The 19294-nt window shown below is 33.6% G+C and overlaps 1 protein-coding gene and 1 long non-coding RNA gene across 2 annotated transcripts; one reads left to right on the plus strand and one right to left on the minus strand.

Annotated features, from left to right (window-relative positions):
- Positions 1-2352: 2352 nt before the first annotated feature.
- Positions 2353-4313, plus strand: LOC135220193 (uncharacterized). The gene is made up of 3 exons (XM_064257476.1): positions 2353-2461; positions 2930-3222; positions 3868-4313. Exons 2-3 carry the CDS (start codon positions 2936-2938, stop codon positions 3968-3970), a joined length of 390 nt encoding a protein of 129 aa, XP_064113546.1. The 5' UTR covers positions 2353-2461; positions 2930-2935; the 3' UTR covers positions 3971-4313.
- A 3320-nt stretch (positions 4314-7633) lies between these two features.
- On the minus strand, positions 7634-9231 carry LOC135220194 (uncharacterized). Its single transcript, XR_010315601.1, has 2 exons — positions 9067-9231; positions 7634-8174 (listed from the first exon to the last, which is right to left on the minus strand). It is a non-coding gene; the product is annotated as an uncharacterized LOC135220194 (long non-coding RNA).
- Positions 9232-19294: the final 10063 nt, after the last annotated feature.

Below are 19294 nucleotides of genomic sequence, written 5' to 3' on the forward strand. Positions count from 1 at the left end.
CTTTTTAGAACACTAGAAAAAATTTGGCAAAATGAGTTAAATCTAATCTATAAATTTTACTATGTAACGTGTGTTCAGTAAACAGTTTTCCGCTCAAATACAAATATGTAGATGAATTTACAACCTTGTTTTACTGATTAACCGATTAACTTATTAATTAACTGATTAATTCATTGGCCAAAGTTGTCGGACTAATTCAATGTACCGAATAATCTCCTGCATTTTATGGTCATCTCTGTTCAGCAGACTTGTTAATTCGTGAAGTGTGCGTAATTACCTTGTAATTTAATAACATCAACTGTGACTCATCGTTGGCCTTTCTCTCTCTCTTTCTCTCTCTCTCTCTCTCTCTCTTTAAATTTGATATATATAGTATACATATATGTACACATAATATATATATATAAATATGATATGATATATTATAGATATCATATTTAGATTTATATATATTATATATAGTATATATATAGATAGATATATACATAACAATTACATACATACATACAATATATATACATACACATAAGTTTGTGTTTGTATAAATATGTATGCGCGTGTTTGTTTGTATATTTCTAATCCAACGTGCATGTGTCAGAATGCAAGACGCAACAATAAAACCAGAATTGGATGCAAGGACTAATATTTGCTAGTCATGTAATACTTCAGTAAAGGAAGTGCCGTACGAAATAGTTCATCAAATCAGTCGCATTCCTTATTCTATCGGGTAAACATTACCTTCGGAATCCAATAGCAAATATTTATACATTCTGTTCACCTTCAACTGGCTTAGGTGTTGCGTCATCAAAGCGACAGTCGTTTGTACCGAGTTGTGAGTGTAGCACCACCAGCCGTTTAGAATTCCCTTGATGAGGCAACACTTAATCGGCAAGAAATCTCGAGACACGAACCGCCCTCCATATTTTATGAGAGCTGTGTTAGAATATCATATTGTTCTTCGGTTCTTGTCGGTATCCATTCTTAATGCGCTGCTGCACAACGTTATGGTATTTCAGTTTCCTGGGGACTACACTTGAGAGAGAGAGAGAGAGAGAGAGAGAGAGAGAGAGAGAGAGAGAGTGAGAGAGAGAGAGAGAGATAATTCTATAACTCAAAAGCTAGTTATAATGTCTTGCAGGATTTGTTAATGTCATTAAAGACAGAGCAGCTTTTAATTTTTCAAGCATTCGAAATGTCACCTAGCGATCTGTATTTTCTCTTTATAAGAAAGTTAGATAAGATGGACTACCTAATCCCCGTTTTGTCCATATTTTAAGAGCATTGTAATAATTCATAAAAATATATCTAAAATCTGAATGATTGCTATAAGTGTCGATGTATAACTGTATCATAACAAATCTCTTCTTTAAATAGAAATGATAATAATGTTCATTTTTCAACTGAATTCGAAGAGACCTTAAATGTCAACCAGAATTAAATTTTCAAGTGATTATGTGATGAATATTATATATAGCATACGCATAATGCATGAGAAAGCTTATGATTTATTTTGGAGAGAGAGAGAGAGAGAGAGAGAGAGAGAGAGAGAGAGAAAGTACTGTTTTTTCCAAAAAAGAAAACTTGATGAATGTCGGTGTATATAAGATATATATATATATATATATATATATATATATATATATATATATATATATATATATATATATAATATATATTTAAAACGCCAAAGAGGGATACAGTTGTTTATTAAATATAACGCTATAAAATCCAGCTCGTTAATGTTTTTATGGGCAGCCTGTGTTAGATGGATCTCTGTCATAAGAGCACATATTTTATAGTTACGTACGTACATACATTCACACAAACATATACATGCACACACACACACACACACACACACACACACACACACACATATATATATATATATATATATATATATATATATATATATATATGTGTGTGTGTGTGTGTGTGTGTGCGTGTATGTGTACCTGACTTTGTCTCTAAATCACTCCGTCAGAAGCGATTTCTTGTTTACATCATCGCAATATCACATTACGTCTGAATGAGTTGAAAACCACAATAATGATATAATACTGTGTTTTTCCAAAATGCAGAAAGGTTAAACTCAGCATCATATATACATTATTGTGGGTTTTAACTCATTAACCCCGGCCATGGCATAGCAATACACCATAGATTACGTCTGAAAACCATTATACAACCCGGCCGGACCTAAATCGTGCGCGTAAAAGTCCGTTACGGAACCGTCCGCTTTGCGGATTTCCGCAGATTCCTCAGACGCGTGGTGATGCACGGTTCCGGTTGTGGACTGCAGCGCATCCTGTATCTCGCAACGACTCTTTGGGTCAACTTTCATTTTTCGGATCGATATAAGGGGAAGGGCTCGTCTGTTGGGTCACCATTCCCCTTTGAGAAGCGGTCAAGAGAGGATCTCAGTCTTAGTCTTTATTGCGATCTGAATTTTCACTAGAGAGTAAGTTGAGTGATGGGTACCTGTAAATATATGTAGCTATTTTTATACTACACAAGATCCTGTGTTAGTCTTTATTACGTCTGGCTTTTAGAACTGTGTTTCTATATCTTTTTACAGACTGTCGACGATATTATTCTCACCCTCTATTATGAGTTCATTTTTCATTATAAAGGATGGCGAGTGATAAGTGACTAATACATACACACACACACATATATATGTGTGTATATATATTCATATTTATATACACATGAAATTGTAAAAGCCACAATAACCTCTTAACTTCTCAAATTATTTGCTCTTTTTTGGATACTCTCTTCACTACAAAGCCTTGAGCTCCAGCTTCAAAGAAATTTGAAGAAATCATGATGTCCGGTGGCGGGAAACGAAGCAGCGACACCATTAAGAACCATATCGTGTAACAAAGTGATTGTAAACTACAGTATTTTTGTACCCCCTCTCCTACAGAAGAAAATGGCATCAAATTCGCTCGCCCCACTGCTCTTCCAAGGCCTTCAGCAAGGTCTGAAGAACGTCGACCTCAGGAGCCTTACAGGCGGCCTCGACCTGAAGAGTCTCGTGACGGGTCTGGACGTGAAGACCGTCAGCTGGGTCGCTCTCATCGTCGTGGCTCTGATCTTCATCTACGACCTGTGGAAGAAATCATCCGGGCATGATGCCACCGCCTTAGCCGTCTCAGCTGCTGATTACTGGCAGGACAACAGGGATCAGTTCACTTATGATCCTTATTATCGCGGAAGGTTAGTATTCTTTATGTTACTTTACATGCAAGGTTTATTTTTTGTATTCGTAGACGAGGCAACTGTTTACTTAGTATTCTAAAGAACAAAGGTGATCCGACCTCCAGCTTACTTGGGGTGCGTGCTAAAATCTACGTTGTTATATGTTTCATAGAGGAAAATTAAAATAAATTCGCTATATTTTATTAGAAGTAATTGTTCTGTACTGTTTAACATGCTCATTATTTATTTTTTACATTTACATTCTAATAGATAAATCATAAATATCCTATCCGAAAATTCCTGTACCTTTAACTCAACGTGAAACACCTTTTTCAGACCTTTTTAGGTTTTTCCGTAGGGCTTTCCTACTCCCCCACCACCAACAACAACAATGTAGTTTGTAGCTCTACTCCCCGGGTATGCGAAAATAGTGAGCGATGGTGCCTTTTTGGGGCTTAAAAACATTTGTAGTGATCAGGCGTCATTATTTATCAGTTTTAACTATGGCTACTGCCAGATATCCCTGGACTCGCACCGGAATTTTTCGTACAATGGATATAGGATTTTTACCCGTAGGATTTTACATTAGGCTATGAATCACCTTGCTCTATTGTAAGGACATATTGCTAATGCTTATTTTGCTTTCTTTTTTACCTCTTACAGCAGGTCACTGGAACCCTTGACCGAAGTCCTTGACGCCCTTGCTGACTCAGTGAAGAAATGGGAAAGCACCCAGCAGGCAACTGTGAGAAACCGCTCACGTTAAACTTTGGAAAAGGAGCAGGATAATGAGAATGGCTGGACCTCTCATTTATCCTGCCTCCAAGCAATAGGAATAAGGGAAGACCACTTGACCTCACCTGATTCCAAAGAATGGAAGAACTGGTCGTTTTTGCTTCATCTACTTCGAATAATGAAGTCGAACTGCAAATGCTCCCTGCAGTCACAATGATTCTTGTTGCTGATAGGAGCAGTTATTGTGCCATGGAAATTGCTCATCATTTGTCATTGTTTTAACTTTCATATGTCATTTCAAAGTTGCTAAAAGGAGTTCTGTTCGAATTTTTACTTGTTTTGTTTTACATTTTTAATAAACAAAGTATGCGCTATTCACTGTATGAAATATTGATATCCCTTTGACAATCCCTTTTGTGTAGGAAAACGCTGCCACATTCGGAAGCGAGAGAGAGAGAGAGAGAGAGAGAGAGAGAGAGAGAGAGAGAGAGAGAGAGAGAGAGAGAGAGAGAGAGAGAGAGAGGTGTAATCCAGTGCATTTCAGTGGTTCAAAGACCTGAAAATCACGGGGTGTGTAATGTGCAAATTAACATGACAAATTGAGTTTATATCCCTGGATGCAAATCGATAGAACAAAGAGATTAAAAAAAGTGAATTCATTTCGTACTGCAGCAAATCAACCAGTCATGCACATCAATATCAATAAAGGTAAACAAAAGTAAACATAATAAAATGCATATGAAAACCGGGAGGCCTCAAATTTCTATGTAGAATACAAGTACGAAATTGTCGTAATTTTATTTCTGCCATTTTCAGAAAAGCAATATATCACAGCAATACCAAACGGTTCAGACCCACTCCCTTTAAAGGCATACAATTGGATGTTTTTCGCTTTTCATTTTACGCTGTTTTTGAATAAAAGTATTATTGTAGACAAGGAGGGACATACCAGACGAGTCATACAATAAACTTTTCCTGTACTTTCAGTGATGCAGCATGTGTCTGAGTGTGCCAACCGCAGCCCTGTCTCCTAACCTCTGACATTTTGTCGCGGGGATTCAATCGGTCTCGTAGGCAGCCTGAATCATTCAGTTGTTGATTGGTTGCGATGATTGGGTAACCTTCTGTTGTGTTTGGGGGATGACAGTATGGGGACGTTCTTCTTTCCTCATTCACACACACACACACACACACACACAGAGAGAGAGAGAGAGAGAGAGAGAGAGAGAGAGAGAGAGAGAGAGAGAGAGAGTTTGATTGTATTATCATCAAAAAGACAAACAGAGTGGTGGGAAAGGAACATTAAGTACATCCATTTTTCACCAGACAAATATGTGGGAGGAGAGAGAATACAAGTCTCTTCTGAGAGAGAGCAAAGAGAAAAGAGGGAAAGAGAAAAAGATTGCAAAGAGAGAGACGAGAGAGAGAGAGAGAGAGAGAGAGAGAGAGAGAGAAGAGAGAGAGATGATTACATTATCATCAGAAAGAGAAACGGAGTGGTTGGAAGGGAACATAGTATATAAATTTTTCACTAGAAAAAGATGTTGGAGGGGAGAGAATACAAATCTTTTGAGAGAGAGAGAGAGAGAGAGAGAGAGAGAAATATTGCCTAATTCATTGAGAATTGAGACTTGCAGATCAAGGCTCACAAAGCTCTCTGACTTCTTGTGGTCAAAAGATAAGAAAGTAATGAGCAATAAGAACTTTATTCGAAGAGTTCATGTTTTTTTCATTGTATCCCGACTTGCCCTTAAGCTTGTCCACAGGTATTCTGAAGAGAGTTAAAAATGTAATGGACGTTGGATGGAAGGTTTGCTTTTAGCCTAATTTTTTTTAATACGTTAATCTTTCTTTGGTTTCATTTTCTTTCTTGTTTTTCGCGGGATTCTTCCAAAGAAATATCAACATATGGTGAGCTATAGGCCAAGAATATAAGGGTGACTCAGTGAAAGCTAATCAGTATTTATTTGATATCACGAAAGGCTTGTAAGATTGGTAGAGTATTACTTCGCGGATTCACCTTATACAAAACGACATTATACTTTCTTTTGATTTTAATAAATGACTATATATATATTTATATATATATATATATATATATATATAGTTATATATATATTTGTATATATATATAGTATATAACATCTTTGTATCATATATGTATATACATATATATATATATATATATATATATATATATATATATATATATACATCTTTGTATACATATGTGTATATACATACATACATATATATATTATATATATATATATATATATATATATGTGTGTGTGTGTGTGTATGTATCCATGTATGTATGTATGTATGTAAGTATGTATGATGCATGTATAGTATGTATACCCGCATACTTAAACGTATAAAGATACCTTATAAAAAAAGAAGAGTTAAAGGAAAGATTGCAGAAGAGCAAAGGAATGAATCTGTTGTTTATTATGAGGATGCAGGAGACCTACGAGCAAGGTCAAAGAGAGAACACGCATAGTGGTTAGTGTCGTGGAATTCCATTCAGATGTCGCGGATTCGCGTTTTCCCTAGGGCAGTGAATGATTATCACTAGCTCTGTGTCATGATCAGTTACTGCTATAGTGTGGGGTCTGCGGCGGAGGCTGAAGCCAAAATACTTTGGAAGCTTGAATTTCAAGTCGATGGCCTCTGTGGGCTTGTTCCATGTGAATAAGTTTCATCTATCTGCTGTAATAATGATAATAATAATGATAATAATCTATGACTTTCTCATTCATTTACTTCCATTTTCGGGTTATTTCAGAGGTATTTTAGGTGATGAAGATTCTCTCTTCACTCCCCAGCCCCAGTATGACTTTATTGTCATCCACTGTTCGATTTTATTACTTTTTATTTTTATTTTCTATTCCCTATTGTTTTCAGCAATTTTATTCAATTTGCAACCAGCACTATCTGCCTTTTTAATTTTTTTTTTCATCCTTATTTATTTTTCTCAGTATTATTTTCTTCACTTCATATCGTCATAATCCAATCCAGTATAGGAGCCTTTCCGTGAAATTGCAAGTTTATAAATAAATCACATTGTTGAACAGTAGGTCTGGCCAGTACATGGCTGGGTACCCGTTAAAATAAATTTTCAACGGGCCTTTAAAATAAGGTGGGAGAGACAGTGAGTCAAAATTCATTTAGAAACCGTAAGGAAGTCGATGATAAAATCATTTTTCATTCCGTTAGATGAAGTTTTCCGAGGTAAAAGGAACCAGTCCTCTTGATGAGTGTCGGTCATATTTCAGAGTCAAGAGTATCATTGTAAACTTTTATGTTCTCGGCCACTCCCACCCTGTTGACACCAAGACTGCACTATCATCACGGTTGTAAACTATATCATATTTTCCCTGGTATCCTGTAGCCTGGTATTTTTTAAAACTACATATTGTAAATTAATAGAAAAATATTATCTTTGTCTACCGCAAACATTTGTTCCTTTTATAGATAAAAGATTAAAATTACATTTGGTACCTTATTTTACCAAAAACGTTCAGAAAATTGTCCACTTCCATCTAAAGTGTTGAGTTAAGTATTATAATGGCCTCAGAAAAGTAAAAAAAAAAAATGACACTCAGTTCATTTTCAATACGTTTCCTAACTGGCCATAAGGTAATTTGTTGTAATCGAAATGAGAGAATTTAAGGGATAATAATAGTCTCTATTCTTAGGATTTCATCTTATTGTAACCCTGAGAAACTGAAACATTGTTCGGCTAGGGAATACATTTAGTTTGCAGGGCACAGAAATCTGTCATGCAAACGAAAATTCGTTTGCATAGATCCTACAACGCAAAAACTTGCATAACAATGGACTTTGTACAAACAAAAATAATCTGACATGGAGTTGAATAAGAAAGCTTTGGAAGATTTAAAAAAAATACACGTACACAAATTGGCCTACACTGGAACGCCAAAGGTATAAGCATTAATACAAAAATAAAATGATAACAATTTTGTTAACTATATATAAAACATCCACGGAAACATATACGGGCTTAGAGAAAAGAGACGCGGGAGTAAAAAGCAAGATTTATATATATCTTCGGTGGGAAAGTTCGTTTTTCATTTTCTTCAGTTTTTTCTTTTTCTTATTTTTAATCCTACGATGATCGATGTGTTGCGACCTTTTCTTGTGGCTCCTCCCACTTCCTTGCAGCCTTTGCCAGGGAATCCAGGACTTCAATAACAGGTTCTAAAGAGCGGCTGTTAAAAAGAGAGGCGAGTGACAGATTATGTAAAGTTGAAAAGAGAGCCGAGTGACAGATTACGTGAAATATTTAGGGGATATGCAAACGGGAATAAAAAGAAAAGGAAAAATTCATACGGAGTTAAATTTATGACATATAATTTTCCGTTTTGTTTTAGCTTAAGAGAGATCCAGAAAGTTGTTTATGATAAAACAATCTCATTAAAAAGTCACGAAGGCGAAAAAGAAGATTAGAATATAATAATGCAAGTATCAAATCTTTTAATATTTATTTATATGATTGGGTCTATCTAATTATAAATTAACCGAAATAATTTACCAAAGCCTAAGTGAATTAACTAACCAATAGCTGCAAGTTTCATTTAGATGTTAAAGCAGACGCGTTCATATCCCAAGTGAATAAGTAAAAACCTTAACAGGGAGCTTGCTCAGGTAATAAAATTAATGAATAACTAAGAATAGACAATCCTAGAATATATGTATTATTATTATTATTATTATTATTATTATTATTATTATTATTATTATTATTATTATTATTATTATTATTTTATTATTATTATTATTATGACAAGATATTAATATTATTTTATAAAAATATTAAAAATATTTTTATGAAGCAAGGAGTAAAAATATAAAAGAGAGATCAGAGCCCAAAATAGAATCGAATTTCGTAATTAATGTAGAATAGTTCAGTCTTCAAAATCTATTACTGAACATTCAACTACAACAATTAATTAGATATTCGCTTTTATAGGCAATAAAGTAATTTTAACAAAAACATCCACGGATTTAAAAAAAAAAAATCCAAAAGACCACAAACTTGGCTAAAAGAAACTCCTACCGAAGAGAATGACCAAATGTTAAAAAAGAGAAGAAGCCTCCTACCCAGCGCGTCCAGAGGCATCGCGAGCCAGCAGGTCCTTGTTCCTCTCCCAAACGTCGGCAGCCGAGACAGCCAGACTCCTCCCGAAGGGGCTGAATGCCTTCGGCACCAAATCTGCGAGGAAGATGATGACGATGACAATCAGCGACAGAAACGCGAACGTCTCAGGTCGAAGTTACTGATGCTATCTTCGAGCTGAAAGGGGAAGGGGGAGACGGTGTTCGAAGCCATGGCTGCAGTTGAAGGGAATCAATGAGCTATACTGGTTCAGGGAAAGGCTGTCCCTTCTATATATGTGTGGTGCCAAAATGAAAGGTACGGCTGGGCAGAGAACAGTGCCCGCTGCCGGATGAGACTAGTTACTCGATGCAGCGGCAGAGGTAATAATTGTATGCATATCAATGGATTTTGAAGGTGTGTCCTTTCTACATGAAAGTGAGCGCACCCAAATATGTCAAATTCTTAACATGAAAGAAAGGGCATTTCTATTATGCATCATACGTTTGTGTTAACAATTAGTTATTGTTAAAATTGCTTTATTGCCTATAAAAGCGAATATTTAATTAATTGTTGTAGTTGAATGTTCAGTAATAGATTTTGAAGACTGAACTACTCTACATTAATTACAAAATTCGATTCTATTTTGGGTTCTGATCTCTGTTTTATATTTTTTCTCCTTGCAAGAATGAAAATGAACATGAAAATCGAAAAAGAAATAACCAACCAATCATACATGCCCCGAGACGGACTGAGAAAGGAAAGAAATAGACCAACTAAGAAGGAAAGGTAAACCTGGAAACGCCTGAAGACTTTCACTTTCATTTCTAACTGTGAGCCTTTGTGCGAGCCAACAGTCAACACTCTCTGACGCCTACAGAATACTGAATCACCACTAACCATCTACGGATTGTGACACAATAAAAAACGCGTCTGTTCAGTATTTGAATATATCAGCATGTAAGAAGAGTATGATTTAAAGGTGATAAATGGTCTATAATCGACGAATTCTTTTGTATCTCATAGGTAAGTGCTTAAGACTGCCCAAATCCAGATTCATCCCTGTGCGATATGCAGGATTTTCAACTCGAGAAATCTTGGTTTTAGTTTTCGGTACAAGAAAAGTATATCGAGATGGTTTTTTGTCTGTCCGTCCGCACTTTTTCTGTCCGCCTTCAGATCTTAGAAACTACTGAGGCTAGAGGGCTGCAAATTGGCAAGTTGATCATCCACCCTCCAATCATCAAACATACCAAATAGCAGCCTAAATAGTTTTGATTTCATTTAAGGTTAAATCTAGACATCTATGGTCGTGGGACTGCCACCGATATAGGTGCCAATAACACAGGCCACCACTGGGCTGTGGCTGAAATTTTTTGGGCTGTGGCTGAGAGTTTCATAGGCCGTGGCTGAGGGCTTCATACAGCATTGTACTCTGTGCAGAAAACTCGGTTGCGCTGAAGTAACCTCGGCGCATTTTTTACTTGTGTCTTCAAACTGCGGTCGAAAATTCAAATTTAGGTGCCCTCCTACCACAGGGAAGAGTTATGCCGTGGATTTAGTGAGACTCGTTTTTATGATTTATCTGGGCCCTTGCTGTGCTAAAGACTAGTGGAAAAGGCCTAAGGAGACAGTCATCACCATCGTAACATTTACATTCTACACTACAAGTATAGTTTTTTTTATAACCATGGATTTCATGTCAATTATACATTATTCGAAAGAATATCTTAAGAAAAGAGAAAATGTTTACTCTGGGAAAAGATTTTTTGGTCGATAACCTCGTAAATCTCTCTCTCTCTCTCTCTCTCTCTCTCTCTCTCTCTCTCTCTGATATTCACGAATTATGCAAAAGAAGCAGAAGTACATTGCGAGTGTGAATGCGAGATTCGTAAATGTGCGAACGTGCATTTATGAATGTTACAGTTAACTGGAAATGTAAGAGAGGCGCGTGTACTTGCGCTAACAGACAAAACTCGGACGCAAACAGACGGTTGACCGAATACGTAAAATGTGTTCTTTAAAAGTTCTAGGCAAACACGAATAAGCAATTTATCAATCAAGTGTTGTTGAAAGTTGGGTAAACCTCCTCTTTATTATTCATTCACTTTAGGTTCTGCTTATTTTATATGTATGTGTTAACAGACAAGAGAAACTTTCTTTTATTCTGATTGAATTTCGAGAAAAAAAAAAAAGAATTTGTTGAGAAATGTCAAAATTATTCAGACTTAAAACACTAGCAATTTTAAATCAACGCGTCAGTCAATCTCCCATTCTCTTCGTTCAGTAACCTTTACTTTTAGTTAAGAATCCCGTTTACCTTGGACTGATGTGCCGTACACCGCTGTACAATAATTCTCCCAACAAATGTAATAAAAGTAAAGAGTTTTGGTTCTTCTGTAATATTTCAACTTTTCCTTTATAATTATTGTTTTTATTATTTCTGGAGATGAAACTTATTCATATGGAACAAGCATTTTAAAAACACTATTAATAATACTTTTCCCATTAACTTGAAATTCAAACTTCCAAAGTAACTGATCATGGTTATGATTCGTATTTTGACTGTTTTTCTTGTTCCTAAAGTTCTTTACCTTGTAGTTTATTATTATATTATTATTATTATTATTATTATATTATTATTATTATTATTATTATTATTATTATTATTATTATTATTATTGTATACATGTAAAATCCACAATTGTATCAATAAATTTTATTATCTGTAAAAGTTAGAAACAAGGACTTTCATACATATGGAAGTTATTCCTCTTCAACGTCCACGTAAAAAAAAAAAACGTAAACATTGATGAGGAACACCGTTCAAGTGTTCAAAAGTCTGTACTAATTAACTTTTACAAATAATATTGTAGTATTGACATAATAATAGATTTTTTACACACAACAATTTATTCACAATCTTTTGATTTTATTATTATTATTATTATTATTATTATTATTATTATTATTATTATTATTATTAATTAATGAGATATGCAAAATTATGGAGAAACCTTAAACGGCGTTAACATGCATAAAAAGCTTGCACAGAATGAAACAAAATAATCAGTAGGAAGAGAAAACACAAATAAATCAAAGAATTCACTGAATAATTAATGTATAATGAGCAGCACTTGACCAACTTACACAGCCTTGCTTTAAGAGCCTCTTAAGAGGCCAATTTCATGCTAATATCAGTATGCAATTATATAGTAATGAAGTCACGACTAATGAGGATATTCAATTTCAGACTGAAGTATATCAGAACATAATATCAGAATCTAGTTTTGATATTTATCATGTGAAAAATATTAGCAAGCGTTTTTTAAAATGAGGAAGTGAAAGCATTTCCATAAATGAATAAAAAGAAATGATATTCTTCCCATCGAAACTATCTGAACAAAATCTTTTTTATTAGGTTTGTCATTAAATGTAAACTGGGGCACTGAAGGTGTCTGCTATTCCAGAGTGAAGTCATAATTTGGCCTTTGAGGATTTAAATAAACTAGTAAAAAATCCGCCGAAGACTGTACAGCATGTAACGCTGCTTGAAACTTTCATCCACGGTCCGGTTGTGGCCTCAGCCACGGTTCGGCGGTGTCCAGTGTTGTTGGTACCTACAGCAGTGGTGACAAATGTGTGATCATGGCTAAATTTAACCTTAGATAAAATTAAAACTACTGAGGCTATAGGGCTGAAATTTGGGATGTTTGATTATTGGAGGGTGGATGATAAACAAACCAATTTGCAGTAGTTTTCAAGATCTGAGAGTAAAGCGGTTATTTTATGGGATAAATGCGTGCATAATAGCTAAATAAGACCTTTGTATTTTGATAATTCTCCTTCATACATTCCTGATAAATTATTCGTTCCGACCTGTCGATCAGGACCTTAAAACTCAAAATGCCAACTAAAAGTAATTTGCTAGTTAAAGAATTTTCAATTCCAATGAGTACAGCCAATTTAAAAGTGCAGCTTTATTATGTAAATCACTTTTATTTTCCAAGCTAAAACAATATTCTACGAAGCTCCGAAATTATTCCTTTTAAAATCTAGAAATCGTATCTTCCCTCGTTTTTAATTTTTTACTTTAACTGACCAAATAAAAAAGACGTCTTTATTGATTTCTTAGCAGCTGACTTATATGTTCAATTAACTAAGATACGAATCAGACTTTTTAGTTTATTCAATGGGAATCCTGCATTTTCTGTTTTATTTCTAGCACAACATGCAATTGTTTATACCAGATTCCCCAGTTCTATCGCAGTATAGACGTACAACTTCATAAGATACTTGTAATGGTCATTTAATCTAGTGGCGTAATATTCTGAAATAAGGGAAGAGCGATTTGTTATAATTTATTTAACCTGGTGCTCCACATCTTCGTCCTAGACAGAGTCAAGAACGCAATAAAACCGTTTAATGAATCGCAACCGTGTACTTATTCGAATACGCGTATATTGCGTATCAGTATGAATTCTAAAATTCGTAATAACGTTGTACGCATAAATATATGTGAACAAATATGATCTCATATTGCCAGGCATACTATTGTGTAAGAACTATTGATGTTAATAAGCATCTACACCCAAATATCTTCATAAGCACTCATGCACGTATATAATATATATTAGTTATATTATATATATATATATATATATATTATAATATATTATATTTAAATATAATATATATTATAATATATATATATATATATATATATATATATATATATATATAGATATGAAATATGTACACACACACACATATATATATATAATATAAATATAATAATATATATAATATATATACTATATATATATATATATATATATATATACATATGAAATAGTACATATATATATATAGACTATTATATATATATATATATATATAAATATATATATATATATATTTATATATATATATATCTATATATATATTTATGATATCACATAATATACGTATGTATATTAGATTATTATATATATGTGTATATATATATATATATATATATATATATATATAATATATATATATGAATAATTATCACATCACCGTGATTCATATATATCATTCGAGCTACAAATGTACTTTAATATCTAATTTGCTCTACAGTGATGTTATCAAGTCGGCCAACAGAGAGGCTATAAGTTTATATGGATTCTGATCTTACAAATCACTGTCGAACTCGGTGTTTTCGTAATTAGAATCGATATGAAACCCCCTCTACCATGTTAGCCAATTCGAACGTTTGACCCACGTAACCTTGTTATGAATAATTATCACATCACCGTGATTCATACATATCATTTGAGCTACAAATGTCCTTTAATATCTAATTCTCTCTACCTCGGAATTGATATATTTTCATATATGTACCGAAGGGGAATTTTTAGTCGATAATAATTTCGTCCCCTCATGGGATCGAACCACCGCCCAGTGGAAGGGAACGAAATCAGAACGGACAGTGGCGTTATCAAGTCGGTCAACAGAGAGGCTATAAGTTTATATCGATTCTGACCTTACAAATCACCGTCGAACTCAGTGTTTTAATAATTAGAATTGATAGGAAACCCCCTATACTATGTTAGCCAATTCGAATGTTTGACCCACGTAGCCTTGTTATGAATAATTATCACATCACCGTGATTCATACGTATCATTCGAGCCACAAATGTCCTTTAATATCTAATTCGCTCTACCTCGGAATTGATATATTTTCATATATGTACCAAAAGGGAATTTTTAGTTGATAATAATTTCGTCCTCTTCGGTACATATATGAAAATATATCAATTCCGAGGTAGAGTGAATTAGATATTAAAGGACATTTGTAGCTTGAATGATATATAATAACAGGTGATGTGATAATTATTCTCGGGTCAAACGAAAACACCAGTTCACGATGGGTCAAGGCAGAATCGTATAAACTTATAGCCTCTCGTGCCACTTTGAAATATGGTCCGAGTTAGAGGTCGATAGATATTATAAAAAATTCTCTGTACATTTATGAAAATATATAAATTCCGAGGTAGAGCGAATTAGATATCAAAGGACATTAAATTGTAGCTCGAATGATATATATGAATCACGGTGATGGGATAATTATTCATAACAAGGCTACGTGGGTCAAACGTTCGAATTTGCTAAAACATGGAGAGGGGGTTTCATATCGATTCTAATTACGAAAACACCGAGTTCGACGGTGATTTGTAAGGTCAGAATCGATATAAACTTATAGCCTCTCTGTTGGCCGACTTGATAATGTCACTGTCCGTTCTGATTTCGTTCCCGTCCACTGGACGGTGGTTCGATCCCATGAGGGGACGAAATTATTATCAACTAAAAATTCCCTTTCGGTACATATATGAAAATATATCAATTCCGAGGTAGAGCGAATTAGATATTAAAGGTCATTTTTAGCTCGAATGATTATATACACACACACAACACACACACACACACACAACACACACACATATATATATATATATATATATATATATATATATATATATATATATATATATATATATGTGTGCGTGTGTGTGTGTATTTGTTTGCATGTGGATGTGTGTGCGTGTGTGGAGCATGAACTCTGACTCCCCTAACAAGAGCTCCCTATATGAATAGAGAAATAGCCGTACAAATTCTTTAGGTTAAAATCCTGATGCGCCTTTCACTTTTTTTCACTCGTAGAAAGTATTTTTCTTTTTTCTTTTTGAGCCAATTCCACGATGACCTAAAGGAATGAGCCATTGCAATCCGGATCCAATGGGAAATACTTCGCGGGACGGAAAGCTTTTCCGCTATGGCTGGAATACTGGCTGGAATATAAGGGAGGCGCAAAAGTAGGTCGGAGACGCAGTCAATAGCTGGGATCAGTTAGAGTTACAGGGATATTACTTGGTACGTATGTATGTATGTATGTATGTATGTATGAATATACATATTTGCATTTATATATATATATATATATATATATATATATATATTTATAGTGTGTGTGTATGTGTGTCTGTATATATATATATATATATATATATATATTTATATATATACTATTATATACTATATAAATATATATATATATATATATATATATATATAATATATATTAAATGCAAATATGTATATTCATACATCTACATACTACATACATACATACAATACATACACATACGTACGTACCAAGTAATATCTATATATCTATATATATATATATATATATATATATATATATATATATATATATATATATATAAATTTTACCTGTTGATAAGTCACGATCCCTACAACAGCAACTTTTGCCTATACTTTACAGTTTTCAGAAATGGCTGCCGACGCCCTTGGTACCATCGCCTACCACTTGGAGCATAGTCTGAGCAACATTGACCTGAGAAGTCTAACTGACGGGATCGATTTGAAGACGTTTGGCTGGATCGCCTTCATCGGGATCGCCATATATCTGTTCGACACCTTTAATCGAACTTATGCTCCGAATGCGAGAAGCTTGGCTTTGTCTGCAGCTAATTTCTGGCAGGAGAATCGTAATGAGTTTGGTCATGGAAACATCGCAAGGGGGAGGCAAGTGGCACTAAGCTAATTACGACAAATTTCGGGCATGGGAGTTAACTGCAGGCCACGCGCACCCTGACACACATACACATGCATATACATAGACTCACAAAAGCGTATGTGATATGACTGGAAAATGTTCTGTTATAAAAGAATTCCATCTGGAGCCCATAAAAACACCAAAATATAGAGAAAAAATACTATATTTCAGAGACTGCTGTCTCTCCGTATCTGAAGAGAGAGACAGCTCCTTTTATTAGATTTATAATATATATATATATATAATATTTATATATATATATATATATAATATATATATATATATATATATATATATATATAATATATATATATACACACACACATATATATATATATATATATATATATATATATCTATATATCATATACATAGATACTATAATATATCTATATATACTTAAAAAATATAAACATCACACATTACCACGGGTTAGAAATAAGAGAGGCGGCTGTATATAGGTCCATGGTCCGTTTTGACTTGATGTCGAAACCGGTCAGGTATCTACACCCTGTCTCTCTGTGGTAATGTGTGATAAATGAATCACGTGCTGATTCATTTATAATCAATATATACCTATATATGTATATATGCGTTTTACGTGTTATATATAATATATATATATATATATAAAATATATATATATCTATATATATATATATATAATATATACTATATATAAATATTTATATATAATCACTACCATTTCATCTTAATAACATTGATTCGTATACAATTCCCTAAGTGAATATAACTCTTCTCTTAATTCGGGATCAAAAAAAGGCAAAAAGTTTCATTAATATTCCCCTACAATTAAACCCCATTTTCTCTGCCATAACGAAGATCCTTTTTCCTCAGCCGGTCTTCGGAGCCCCTGACGGAAGTCTTAGATGCCTTGGCGTCCGCCGTCAAGAAATGGGAAGAGCCCCGAGTGAAAGGCGGCAGGAATCGCTCTTCCTGAGGAGAAAGGATGTTGATGACGTGAAGAAAAAAGCATCTATATCATAAAGTTTTTATCGTTTACACGGGGAGTACGCCGGCAAATTACTTTGTTGTTGTTGTTCTTGCTGTTGATGTTCTTCTTGGGCTGTAGAAAAGCCTAAAAAGGTGTGAAAAAGGTGTTTCGCGTTGAGTTAAAGATACAGGAATTTTAGGATAGGATATTGATGATATATTTATTACAATGAAAATGTAGAAAATGTATAATGAGCATGTTAAACAGTACAGAAAAATGATTTCTAATAATATATGGCGTATTTATTCTAATTTTCGTTGGTGAAACAACGCTGTATTTGACGGTAGATTTTAGCACGGGTCTCGAATATGCTGGAGGTCAGATTACGCCTTGTTTTTCTTTCTTTTGTGCAGTTGGTGTTTATGATTTCAATTTATTTTAACATATTGATAACCTCCAAAAGAATAAATTTGTTAATAGAATGAATGCTCAGAGCTTTCGTATCCTTTACCAGAATAAAGTTTTCTGTGACACGATTTATTTAGAAAATTATCTTTAAGTCGTATTGCTAATAAATATGTTTACTTTTTAATCTGCTCTGCATATCTAATACTAACATAAATTCGCAAATAATAGAGAAAATATAATAATGGAAAAAATATATAGAAAAGAGTTAAATAAGTTATTAATAACATGATTAATTTGTTAATAGAATTATGAAAATTTCTAATACAACCAAGATCCAACATCAATGATAGTAAATTGTAGTTATCGATCTGTATCTTACTATTCATAAAGTAAATAAGATTAATGAAAGAGAAAGGAAAAAATGATAATAATGCTCAAGAAACTAAGATAAAAATAAAGGATACACACATAATATGGAGTTATATATACGCAGATACACATGTGAATATATATGTATACATGTGTGTGTTTCAGTGCTGACACATGCTCTAGGGCGCGTTCAGTTATGCATATTTGAGTGTGAAACACATCACATGAACATACCTGATATAAAAACTGTTTAATATCCTTTGTTAAAATTAAGTAGCGTAAAGGACATGATATCTGTCAATATTTTTTTTTATTTCAATAGATGATAACGTCTTATAACGTAACAGCTACTCGCATCAACACTTAATATTAACTGGTAACTCTCCTCAGATTCTAAGCGTGAATCACACTTCCGTCTTTACCAGGATGAAAGTAACTTTCATTTGTTGGTGATTCATTTCTGTATATTTTTTGTATACATTCTTTGCTAACTAATTATTTTTCACTAAAAATATGTAGTGACTCGGGTATCATGTTTTGGCTACTATGAATTCTAGATTATGAAACTTTCATTTGCTCAAATGTATCAATAGGCACATGTACATATAGTATATATATATATATATATATATATATAAATATATATATATATATATATATATATATATATATGATATATATATATATGAATAACTTATAATTAAGGTTTTTGTCACGAAGGAAAAAAAATGAAAAGCTAGATAGCCAAGCACTCTCGGTCTAGTTCGACCCTTTACTCAGGCACAACTGATCTTACAAAAGAAAAACATATTCAAGGTAGGCTTAATATCCAAACTGACACTAGAAGATTAGCAATAAGGTCGATTTCACTCTACAG

This window comes from Macrobrachium nipponense, chromosome 1 (genome assembly GCF_015104395.2).
Source record: "Macrobrachium nipponense isolate FS-2020 chromosome 1, ASM1510439v2, whole genome shotgun sequence".
NCBI classification, from domain to species: Eukaryota; Metazoa; Arthropoda; class Malacostraca; order Decapoda; family Palaemonidae; genus Macrobrachium; species Macrobrachium nipponense.

Excerpts from the sequence above, each read along its gene's own strand:
- LOC135220193 (XM_064257476.1), top strand. The coding sequence starts at position 2,936 with ATGGCATCAAATTCGCTCGCCCCACTGCTCTTCCAAGGCCTTCAGCAA. Across the intron at positions 3,223-3,867 it reads GATCCTTATTATCGCGGAAG|CAGGTCACTGGAACCCTTGA; the intron begins GTTAGTATTCTT and ends TACCTCTTACAG.